This window comes from Grampus griseus (assembly GCF_964374135.1).
Source record: "Grampus griseus genome assembly, chromosome: 14".
Lineage (NCBI taxonomy): Eukaryota > Metazoa > Chordata > Mammalia > Artiodactyla > Delphinidae > Grampus > Grampus griseus.
The window spans coordinates 9,118,879-9,131,559 of NC_139008.1; the positions used below are offsets into that span (position 1 = coordinate 9,118,879).

At 37.1% G+C, this 12,681-nt stretch overlaps 1 protein-coding gene across 1 annotated transcript in view; it reads right to left on the minus strand.

The window, feature by feature from the left end:
• The window catches only part of BAZ1B (bromodomain adjacent to zinc finger domain 1B), a 66,109-nt gene that overhangs the window by 44,654 nt on the left and 8,774 nt on the right, over nucleotides 1-12,681 (minus strand). The window contains exons 2-4 of the mRNA XM_082669741.1: nucleotides 12,406-12,522; nucleotides 9,374-9,518; nucleotides 2,032-2,233 (exon numbers count right to left, since the gene is read on the minus strand). Of these exons, the coding sequence (XP_082525867.1) occupies nucleotides 2,032-2,233; nucleotides 9,374-9,518; nucleotides 12,406-12,522 (464 nt within the window). The remainder of the gene's footprint in view (nucleotides 1-2,031; nucleotides 2,234-9,373; nucleotides 9,519-12,405; nucleotides 12,523-12,681) is intronic.

A 12,681-nucleotide genomic window follows, 5' to 3' on the forward strand; every position in this document is an offset into this window, starting at 1 on the left:
AAAAAATAAATAAATAAAAATAAAAAGGCAGAACAAAAACCATATGAAAAAAATCTAAGGAATGGCAGTGGGGAAAAAGAAAATAAAAAAGAAAAGTAGTTAGAGAAATAGGAGACTGTGCTATCAAATAAACTAAAAGATTTGAGAGTGACCAACAGTGTTAAATGTAAAAGAAAAGTAAAATGGACTAAGAAGAAATCAGTGGATTTGGCAATTAGGGGTCACCCATAACCTTATTAGGAACAGTTTTAGGACTAAAGAGGCAGAAGTTAGACTATAATAGCATAAGGAATAAACTGATGGTCAGAAAGTGGAGACAACATTCTCAAGAACTTTGGCTTGAATGAGTAAGACAGAAATAGAACAACAGGATCAAGGGAGGGTATGTTTTTGTTTTTAGAAAATGGAACTTCATTTATAAGTTGAGAAGAACCATTAGAGAGAGGGTTAAAAACACTGTAGAGTAGAATAATAAGAGTTAACCCAATCCTTGAGAAAGCAGGAAGGAATGGAATTCAAAGCACAAGTATCTTGACCAAGAGGAAGGACAGACAGATCCCTTCTGAGATGAAGGAAGAACACAGACATTCGTAACAGTGAGGTTAAAAACACAAAACTGAAAAGTTCCTGCCTAATACATTTTTCCCCCCATAAAGTAGAAGGAAGGTTACCTTGTGAGAAAACATTTCGTATACTGGAATTTGTCTCTCATATTTCTATGTAAATTCTAATCAGTTTTCCCCCTGAAAACATTCAGAGTACATCATAACATTCTTTAGCCTGCCTACCATTCTTTCCACATACTAGCAATAACATTATATCCCAAAATTAAAACCTAAACTAAGGCATATAACACCCTAAAAAAGAAGCCAAAGCCTAAAACTAGGGGTTCCTAGTACACGTTTAAGGCATAAAACTAACAACTGTAACACATCATTGGTATTCCAATGATCTGGTTCTAGAAGAAGTGTTAGAAGACGTATCATCAGTCAACACCTAACCAACACACTTATCAACCTCAAGTCTTGGGAATTATAAGTAATATACATGTTAGAAAACTTCAGTATCAAAAAGAAGGAAAAGAGAAACTGAAAAACATAGACGTTAGCATTCAAAATGCAGAGTGGAAAACAAAACTGAAGCATCAACAACTGGGGCAGACGAGTCTCAGAAGTTTCCTCGGGACTAGATAAGAACATTCCTTTAAAACCATCTGCACATATCCAAAACATCTGGAGAGACAAAGAATAGAATGGAAGACATACAGCATAACATTCTAATGAAATGTTCTAATTCAAACTTTGTAATAGTTAAATAATGAGGTAAAATTTGATCCTCTAACAATCATGGGGAAGGGGATCAATATACATGACTACTTGAGTACTCATATTTGTGGAGACAGAAGACACCTATCCCAGTCAAATTCCTTACTGACACAGATTTAAAAAAAAAAAAGACGACCTCAGAGGACGATTTATTTTTCCAATGGGCAATGTCTCAGTTCTTCAACTTTCAAAACATTACATTATGTCTCCAAGTCCCTAAAAATTACTTTCAGATATCATAGTGTTTCAGAATTCTGGCAGCTCCCATCTGAGACAAATTTGAGTTACAAAATACAGATAAAAGGAAGTATCTCAAAACTGTCACACTGGCTTGCAACGTGAAGAGAAACAGAGATTAGAATTTATCCCTCATACTCTGATCACACCCCTTCCACACATATACATAATTCCAACTTAAAGAGAAAAGGCAGGCAAACTTACTTTCCCATCTTGGGTAGCTAGGTATGTGCACATAGATTTCCAAGCAACTAGAGGAAATGACTTCCCAATTGTCTTAATTGTGTAGGGAGATTTAAATCTTGATTCACTTTGTAGGTATTTTAGTTGTTTTCCGAATCATAAACAGACAAAATCATGTCTATATAGCAACAAACCCAATTACAAATTTAATTGCTAGAGAACTCAAAAAGATTTGCGCATAATATGAGTTGCATAACTCATTAAGGAAAGCTACTATCATACGTACTAATACTCTCTCTCCTTCCTTCATCCTCTTTCACAATTGCCTCCTTCTTCTGATGGTCCTGAGCGATTTGGCTAGAATTCTCTTTGTCACTTGAGGGAGAATCACAGGCACCATCAGATTTCTTCTCAGTGGCCTCTTCATCCACTTTCTCCAAAGGATGAATCTTCACAATCCTCACCTTTAGCATTTTTTCCTTCCCAACCTATAAGGGAGATAGGAGAAAGAATCAAAGATAATAATTAAGGGGACTTGCCTGGTGATCCAGTGGCTAAGACTCCACGCTCCCAATGCAGGGGGCCTAGGTTCAACCCCTGGTCAGGGAACTAGATCCCACATGCTGCACCTGCATGCCGTAACTAAGACCCAGTTCAGCCAAATAAATAAATAAATATTAAGAAAAAAAAGATATTAAGAACTAGAAACCTAAAGGTAACATTTAGAATATATTATCCAATACACATTCCACCTCACCTGACAAAAGTCACTGAAACTCTAAAGTAGTCAAGCACAGTGATTTTTTTCAACTTTATTTCTCAGATCTCCAGGTTGAAATATGACATCTTAAAAAATAAAATGATCACAATCTAGTTCATAATTCACGTACCAATATACTAATGCCAAAGGGCAACTACTGCACAAACCTGAGAAATGTGTAAATAAAGTTCAAGAATTTCCATTTTCTAAAAAAAAATATATATGGATATTCAATTCTCCAGAACATCTGTTGAAAAGATTATCTTTTCTTCACTTAATTACCTTTCACCTCTATCAAAAATCAGCACGGGGAGGGGGGGAGAGAAAGAGAGAAAGAGAGAGAGAGAGAGAGAGAGAGGGAGAGAGGGAGAGAGAGAGGGAGAGTGTGTGTGTGTGTGCGCGCGCGCGCGTGCTCACACCTATTTCCGGATGCTACTCTGTTCCACTGATCTACTGGTCTATCTTTATACCAATTTCACACGGTCTTAATACTTTACAATAAGGCTCAAAATCAGACAGCATTAGGACTCTAACTTTGCTGTTCTTTTTCAAAGTTGTTCTGGCTAGGTTTTTTGCATTACAATCAGCTTGGCAATCCCTACAAACAAGCTGCTGGGATTTTACTATTAATTGTGTTGAATCTATACGTCTATTTGGGAAGAACTGACATCTTAACAATATTTAGTTTTCTGACCAATGAACAAAGTCTACCTCTCCATCATTTAAGGCCTTCTTTAATTTCCCTAAGCAATGTTTTATAGTTTTGTGTATAGGTCTTACACATCTTTTGTCAGATTTACTCCGAGTATTCCAGATTTTTTGATGTTACTATAAATGGTATTGAATTTTTAAATTTCAATTTCCAACTGTTTGCTGCTAACACATAGAAATGCAAATTGTTTTTTTGTATAGTGGGCCCTTCATTTCCACGGGTTCCATATCTGTGGATTCAACCAACCACATATCGAAAATATTAAAAAAAAAAAAAAGAAAGAAAAAGAAATTCCAAAAAGCGAAATACGAATTTGCTTCACACTGGCAACTATTTACACAGCATTTACATGTGTATTAGGTATTATAAGTAATCTACAGGTAATTTAACATATACTGCAGGATGTGCATAGGTTAAATGCAAACACTACACCATTTTATATAAGGGGCTTGAGCATCTGCAGATTTTGGTATCCACAGGGTCCTGGAACCAATCCTCCACGGATACCAAGGGATAACTGTATTTATCTTGTATCCTGCTACCTTGCTAAACTCACTTATTAGTTCTAGTACCTTATATGGTAGATTCCATGAGATTTTCTACATAGACAATCGTGCTGTCTGCAATTTTACTTCTTCCTTTCCAATTTGGATGCCTTTTACTTCTTTTTCTGACTAGAACCCCCAGTACAATATTAAGTAGAGTAGGAAAGCAGACATTCAGTCTTTTATCATTAGGTATGATGTTAGCTGTAGATTGTTATTCTGTAAATACTATTTATCAGGTTGAAGAAGTTTCTATTTGCAGTTATCTGGGAGTTTTTATTAGGAATTTGGGTTTTGTCGAATGTATTTTGTGTGTAAATTGAGATGATCGTATGGTTTATCAGTAAGGAGAATTAGAAATTTAAAACCTTGCATTCTTAGGCTAAACCCCACTTAGTCATGATGTATTATCCTTTTAACATAATGTTGGATTTCACTTGCTAAAATTTTTATTAGAACTTTTATATCTAGGTTCACAAGAGAGCTTTGTGAACATACTTTTTGTCTTAGTCTGTGGCTTTTTCTTGTGCTTATACGGTTTCCGTATCAGGGTAATGCTGACCTCATAAAATGATTTGTTAAGAATTCCCTCCTCTTCTATTTTCTGAAATAACATATAGAATTGGTATTATTTCTTCCTTAAATGTTTGGTAGAATTCACCAGTGACAACATCTGGGCCTGAAGTTTTCTTTGTGGGATGATTTTCATTACAAATTCAATTTATTTAATAGATAAAGGGCCATTAAAGGTTTCTATTTCTTCTTCAGTCAGTTTTGGTAGTTTGTGTCTTTCAAGGAATGTTTTCATTTAAATTGTCAGATTTATTGGCTTAAAGGTGTTAATAATATTCCCTTATTATTCTGTCAATATCTGTAGGCTCTGTTGGGATATCACCTAATTCTTCATATTGGTTAATTCGTGTCTTCTTTTTTTTTTAACCTGAGTTTGCCTACAGGTTTATTAATTTTATTGATCTTCTCAAATTACCAGCTTTTGGTTTCACTGATTTCCTCTATGGTTTTCCTGTTTTCTATTTTATTGATTTTGCTCTGATTTTTACTAATTCCTTTCTTCTTCTGTTTCCTTTGGGTTCTTTTTCTTATTTCTCAAGGTAAAAGCCAAGGTCAATGATTTGAGACCTTTCTTTTTTTCTCAGAGATGTTTAGTATTATACATTTCTCCTAAACACTACTGTAAGCAGTATCTCACAAATTCTAATATACTGTATTTTCATTCAGTTCAAAATATTATCTAATTTCCCTTTTGATTTCTTCTTTAATCTATGAGTAAGTTAAAGTTGTGTTATTTAGTTTCCAATTATTTGCAGAGTTTCCAGATATCTGTTATTGATTTAATTCCATTCTGGTCAGAGTATATACTTTGTATGATTTGAACCCTTGTAAGTTTACTGACTTTTTTTATGGCCCAGACTATGGTCTACCATCATAAACTATGCACTTGAAAGGAATGTGTATTCTGCAGTTATTAGGTGGAATGTTTTATAAATGACAATTAGGTCAAGTTGGTTGATAATGTTATTCAGGTTTTCTATATTCTGGCTGACTTTTTGTCTACTCTTTCTACCAGTTATTGAGAAAAGGGGAGGGGGCTGAAATCTCCATCTATAATTTTGACTTGTCTATTTCTTTTGGTAGTTCTATTTTTGCTTCATGTACTCTGAAGCTCTCATTAGTAAATACATAAACATTAAGGACTGCTATGCCCTCTTAATAAACTGATCCCTTTGTCATTATGAAATGCTTCTTTATTCATGGTAATATTCTCTGTCCTGAAACCTACTTTGTCTGACACTTATACAGCCATACCAGATTTCTTTTGACTAATGTTAGGATGGTATCTTTTTTCCACCCTTTTCATATTATTCTATTTGTATCTTTCTTATAGGCAGCAGACAGTCGCGTGTTGCTTTCTTATCCAATCTGACAATCTCTACCTTTTAAGTGAAGTTTTTAGAACATTTATATTACACATAATTACAGATATGGTTAGGTACTTTCTTTCCATTTGGCTTATCAAAACTAAAAACTTGGGCTTCCCTGGTGGCGCAGTGGTTGAGAGTCCGCCTGCCGATGCAGGGGACACGGGTTCGTGCCCGGGTCCGGGAAGATCCCACGTGCCGCGGAGCCGCTGGGCCCGTGAGCCATGGCCGCTGAGCCTGCGTGTCCGGAGCCTGTGCTCCGCAACGGAAGAGGCCACAGCAGTGAGAGGCCCGTGTACCGCAAAAAAAAAAAAAAAACTAAAAATTTGTGCTCTTCAAAAAACACTGTTAAGAGAGTAAAAACACAAGCCCTAGATTGGGAGAAAAAGCAAAAACACATATCTAATAAAGGATATGTATGCAGAATATATAAATAAGTCTCACAACTTAAAAACAAGAAAATAAACAATTTAAATTTAAACTAAATTTTTTTTTTTTTTTTTTTTTTTTTGCGGTACGCAGGCCTTGCACTGTCGTGGCCTCTCCCGTTGCAGAGCACAGGCTCCAGACGCGCAGGCTCAGCGGCCATGGCTCACGGGCCCAGCCGCTCCGCGGCATGTGGGATCTTCCCGGACCGGGGCACGAACCGTGTCCCCAGCATCGGCAGGCAGACTCTCAACCACTGCGCCACCACGGAAGCCCTAAACTAAATTTTTAAATGGACAAAGATCTGAACAGACACTTCACCAAAGAAAATACAAATAGAAGGATAGCAACAAGCACATAAGGTGCTCAACATTATTAGTTATCAAAAGAGTAAATACTCAAGAATAAAAACCCTAGTCAAAGTCCACTGTATTCAATAATGCCAAAGCATTTACCAAAATAGTTAGCAGTGAATGAGCAGCTCCAGATTCTTGTCAAAATTTGGCATTATTTTGACTTTTTCTTATTTACTAATCTGATGAGTATAAAATGATCTCACTACGGTTTCAGTTTGATTTCCTAGATTACTAATGAATGTAAACATCTTTTCATATGTTTATGGACACGCCTATCTCCCTAATCTCTCTCCCCCCCTTCCTGGAACTCTTCCTCTTCCACCTTGCAGATGTGTGCAGAGTATCTTCCTTTTGCCACTCCATATCTGTCTCCAGTCTTCTCTGCCTTGCTCTGTGCTTAAACAGGCTGATCTTTATGAACTACATCAAAGGGCTCCCTTGCCCTCTAGATTTTGGTGAGTTCCACCCATGGGAAGCATAAGCAGAAAATCATATGGTATATTCATTCCCCTGTCTCCCTAGCAGGTTGGTTACTTCTCACTACCAAAGTACTTTTCTACAATTACATTACTCTCTCCTAGTTCCTGTATCCACTCCCTCCCCTCATTTACTTGGGGTTTAGAAGTAGTAAAGCCTCTCCACTATTGACAGCCATGAGGTACTTTAACCTTGTTAGTTTTCCTTGACCTAGATCAGACTGCTGTCTGCTGTCTGTAGTTCCTTTATTAAACTCAATTTGATTACACTATATGAATATGCCATCTGTTTCCTGCCAGGACACTGAATGATACAGTGTGTGATTAAAACCCAATGATGATTCCACAGACAATTACAAAATTTTAAAGAAGTAGCTAGGAGATACAAGGAGTCAAAGTAAATTAAAGAAAGAACAAGGACTTTGGAGCCAGATAGACACAGACTTACTGGCTATTGTTGGGCTACCTAGGCCATTCCCCTCCTCCTCTTCTCTTGCCAGCCTGTCTCTTTTGAGGCTTTATAAAAAAGGTAGTATTCACTTTCTCAGCCCCCCTGCAGCTGATGGATTATGTAAGCCATGGTCTAGGCAATAACATGTAAAGATAAAAGGGGACAGGAGGGGGACTTCCCTGGTGGTCCAGTGGGTAAGACTCTGCACTCCCAATGCAGGAGGCCCGGGTTTGATCCCTGGTCGGGGAACTAGATCCCACATGCATGCTGCCAACTAAGAGTTCGCATGCCGCAACTAAGAAGCCCGCATGCCACAACAAAGGTCCTGCGTGCCGCAAATAAGACCCAGCGCAGCCAAAATAAATAAATATTTTTTAAAATAAAGGGGGGGGGGACAGGAGGAATATGCTTCTGGTAAAGATTTTCTTACTGTGCTTAGATATTTGATCACTCTGAATTGCGAGTGAGCAAACAATTGTGCTCACAGTCACAATTTCACAACCAAGAGGCAACAAAGCTAAGGACAAAACCAAACACACTGAGAAAAGCGGAGCAGAAAGGCAGAGAGACGGAGTTTAAGTCCTTGACAATATTATTCAGCCTCTATACCAAACTTGGAATTGCCTGCCTCTAAGACTTATTATGCGAGATAATCAAATGTCTTCATTGGTTAAGCCGATGCTACTCAAAATGTTGTCCCCAGAGGATTCGTATCATCACATCCTGGAGCTTGTTAGAACTGCAAACTTTCAGGCCCTACCCTAGACCTTTTGAATCAAGCTCTCAGGGGATGGGGCCCAAGAATGTACATTCAGTAATCCTCTAAGTGATTTTATTTAGGCTAAAGTTTGAGAAGTCCAGGCCACTGTCAGTCAGCCATTTCATTACATACAGATGAAATCACTAGTACTAACTAGTACGTTATATAAACCTGAACAAGCTACTTAAACATCTGTGCCTGTTTACCACCTCACTTTTCTGTGCAGATTCTGTAAGACATTATGTAAAGCAACTAGCCCAGTATCCAGTACATACAGAAATTCAACAAATGTTAGTTCCCTTCCGCCCTGAATCTTACGTAAGTTTTCAAAGGATTATATAGGGATTGCTTTAGTGTTACGTAAACAGTTTACCTAACTACTTTAGTAAATCCTTTAGTAATAGTAATAGCTATCTTACCTATTTACTTCAGTAATAGTTATCCCTTAGTAATGGGCTGGAAAATTTAAAAATTTAAATAGAAAAACAAAACAGTCAACTCAATCACTGTTGCAGGGAAATGAAATCTTTTGCCTATAGATTCCATAGATTTGGACTAAAAATATCTAAAGGTCTTTTAAACAAAGTATGAAAAAAATGACAAAACAAACAAGGCCAATACAGCATCAAGTTATCAAAAAGGGACAAAACAGGGAAAACAACGTTGCAATGATACAGTCTAACAATTATTGTAATAGTCAACATTCCCAATAACAAACGTGGTTCTAAAATTTGGTGATTAGGGACTTCCTTGGTGGCGCAGTGGTTGGGAATCCACCTGTCAACACAGAGGACATGGGTTTGAGCCCTGGTCTGGGAGGATCCCACACACCGCGGAGCAGCTGAGCCTGTGCGCCACAACTACTGAGCCTGTGCTCTAGAGCCCACGAGCTACAACTATTGAAGCCCGTGCTCCACAGCAAGAGAAGCCACCGCAATGAGAAGCCCTCGCACCACAACGAAGAGTAGCCCCCGCTCGCCGCAACTAGAGAAAGCCCGCCTGCAGCAACGAAAACCCAACACATTAAAAAAAAAAAAAAAAAAAAAATTGGCGATTAAAATATTTGATATTAAGTGGACTTCAAATGTAATGTATATTTTTACTCACAAAGAAATATATTCTATAATCTATGTTGGAAGCTCCAATCCTGACATTTGGTGAGTCAAATCACATTAAAAAAATAAATAAAAATAGGCACTCACCTCAAAATCACACTCTTCTCCCACAGCATATTTGGTCATGATCTCCAACCAAGCAGTATCTACTAACTTTTCTAAGGAGGCTGTGTTATGGTGAACCATTTCCAGAACAAGTTTCTCATACCAGGCAGGGAACTCCTCCTTCAAACTAAACAAACATGTCATCAGTTACCAAGAAAATGCAGGAGAGTCTATCCGGAGAGTTACTCAGCTCAATGCAAAAAGCTCTTTAGCAAATACATGCAAGGCACTGGAGAATACAAAGATTAAAACCTATGTGGTATACAGAATAAAGAAAGAACTTTTAAATAGCTTTGTCTAACTGACCTGTCCATGTTAATTTTCTCATCTATAAAATGAAAATAATAAGCACATCATTAGTAAGGTTGAACATTTTCCCATTCGTTTTTGCAGTTGACTTCCCTTTTCAGGTATGAATTCTTTATACACATCCTTTGCGCAATTTTTGGTTGGGAGACCATAACTTAATTATTATGTCTCAATCAATAAAAATGCATTCCTTCATTTAGTTCTCACAATACCTTGTGAGGGGTCTAGAATTTTCATTTTACAGATAAGAAAAATAAATCATGAATGGTTAATATGTTGGAACCATGATTTGAACTCCTTGCAAAGCGAAACAATGATGTACCACTTTTCATTTATTAAACTAGCAAAAAAGAACTTTAATTATCACACCCTGATAGGAGCAAGTGAATGGTGCAAAATAGCACACATACTCTGCCAAAAGCCCACGTTTCACCTCTTTTGGAAAGCAGTTTGACAACAGTTAGGAGAACTGTCATAGGTACACAAAGATATTCACTACTGGATTCTTGATGACAGCAGAAAATGTGAAGCAACCTAAATGGAGAGTTGTTAGATATCCAATTCTGACCAGATAGCTTAACATATGTGTTACAGGGCAAAAGGAAGGATCAGGCATGAGAATATTCATACAGATCCAAGTAGCAGGTTTATTATCATACTACAATATTCTCAATCACTCTCTGTGCTGTTCATAACAAATGTTCCTCCAACTGCGGCTTAAAAGCTCTTATCATACTCCGTTCACAATTAACCTACCAAGTTATCTGCTATTCCCCTCATGATCAATAACCTTCAAGTCTCCCTGCCTTTGTTAAGACTGTTACCTTTGTCCTCTCCCCACTGTCTTCCCTCCCAGCTTAATCACCCTTCCAACATGTCCTCAGACTTCCTTAATTCCACGAGGCCTTTCCTGGCCCCTATAAATTCACTGTCTCTTTCCATTAAGCCTCCCAGTCACTCAGGCTTAAAGCTTCATTGTCTGTGGTTATTTCTGGGGAGTGAAGTTGGACAATGATGTTCAGACTCTTTTACTAACTCTGTATTGTTTACATTCTTATAACAAGTATGCATTTCTTTTATAATCAGAAAAAAGTATTTCTACTTTGAATAAAAATTATAAAACCTCACTGTCTTTTTCAACAATTTCTCCCATTACTCCTTATATTCTATTAGCTATCAAATCACATAAAACATTCCCTACTTGTGTTCTTCAGAACTTCCCTCTGTTGTAATGGGATCTAAGGTCGAATAAGTTTAAAACCCATAAGACTAAACCAAGCTAGAGTTTCTTTACTACAGTCTTCTGAAAATCTTTAATGTGTATTATGACTTCTCAAGAACAAAGTTTGTAGTGGTTTTCCAAAATTATGACCAAACCCCCCTTTTCAGAATGTAAATCCATCTCATTCTTTCTATTCCCAATAATGCCATGATTTCCGACCCGAATACTCCTAGCTAGATTACACAGACTTCCCACCTGCCTCTTCCCTCTCTAACTCATCTTGCACACCGCTTCCAGATTAATCTTCTCAAAGCACAACCCCAATCATCAAAACTGTCATATGTGCCTCTGCTGTTCAAAAAGCATTGCTGTCCTCACACTGGTCACTGAAGTAAATACATGAATAGCTGAGACAGAGACCACATGGCCCACAAACCCTAAAATATTTACTAACTGGCACTTTACAGTAAAGGTAGGCCAACCCTGAGTCTAGTATACTAAATGGGGCATATACATAAATAACAATAATCCAAAACAGAACTATGTCAGTGACCCAAGCAAAGAAGAAACAGGCACCAGGTTAACAGACTTCACTAATTATTAATCAGTGATGGAACCATTACCAGACCCCAGGTCTCAACTGAAGGTTGTGTTCTGTTACACAGGCAAAAGAGCAAAATGGTATTAATTACTAAACTGTATGCTCTCTGCTTATATACTATCAAGAGAAGTCAATGAGAAGTCCACAGAAAAAGTTTCTACTCCGAATTTCTAAAAGAGTACTGTTTTTTTATAGTAGCTAGAAATGGAGTATAACCTTTAAAATTTGTGAATCACTATAATGTACTCCTGTAACATATAATACTGTATATCAAATATACTTAAATTAAAAAAAAAACACTAAAAAAAAAGAGTACTGTTTTATCATCCTTAGTTTCTACTTACCTTCTGCATGCTTCTACTGCCTAAATTCTGAGTGTTTTTTTTGAGAGACTACCCAGACAAATAGGCCCTTTGAAAACAGACAGAATTTTTAAGACACCTCATTCAACCACCCCACTCAGATAAACTGTCTTCAAACTGTGTACTTATTTTTGATAGCTGCTTTAAATACTATCTTAAATTTCAAATGACCACAAAATAAAGAAAACTTTCTGCTAATTTGCTGCCTCCATATTACTTCTAGATTATACCAGCTTCCTTTGCTTAGAACCACATTTCCAGAGTATTTACAAGGTAAAAGTATACAGCAAGAACACTCAAAAGCCTAGTAAATATCTAAATAAGTGTACACACAACTATATATTCCACATACTGTTACTTGCAAAATGACAACAGGCAAGACACCAGTACATTATACTAACGTAATGTATTCCAATTTATGCCCCATAAATTTAAATACAAATATTGTTTTATAGTTAATATTCCCTCTTTCCTAATAACATGAAGATAGCGCTAGAAGGGCAGTGCTTCTACTACTTACAGTTCAGCAACTTCCTGTTCCTCCTCCCAGGCCTCTTTGTGTGTTAGCTGACTGCTTCCAGTACTCTTACACGTCCAAATGCGCTCACTGTATCTTTCCAAGCGGGCTTCATACTCTCTGTTAGCAGTGGCTCAGGAACACAATATTCAAGCAACAGAGACAACTAATCCACAAAATACTTACCATATATGGGAAAAAAACTACACTATACTTTCTATAATGTACAGCATAAGATAAAACTGAAATCAGAATTTTCAATTGGCAAATCCAAACAAG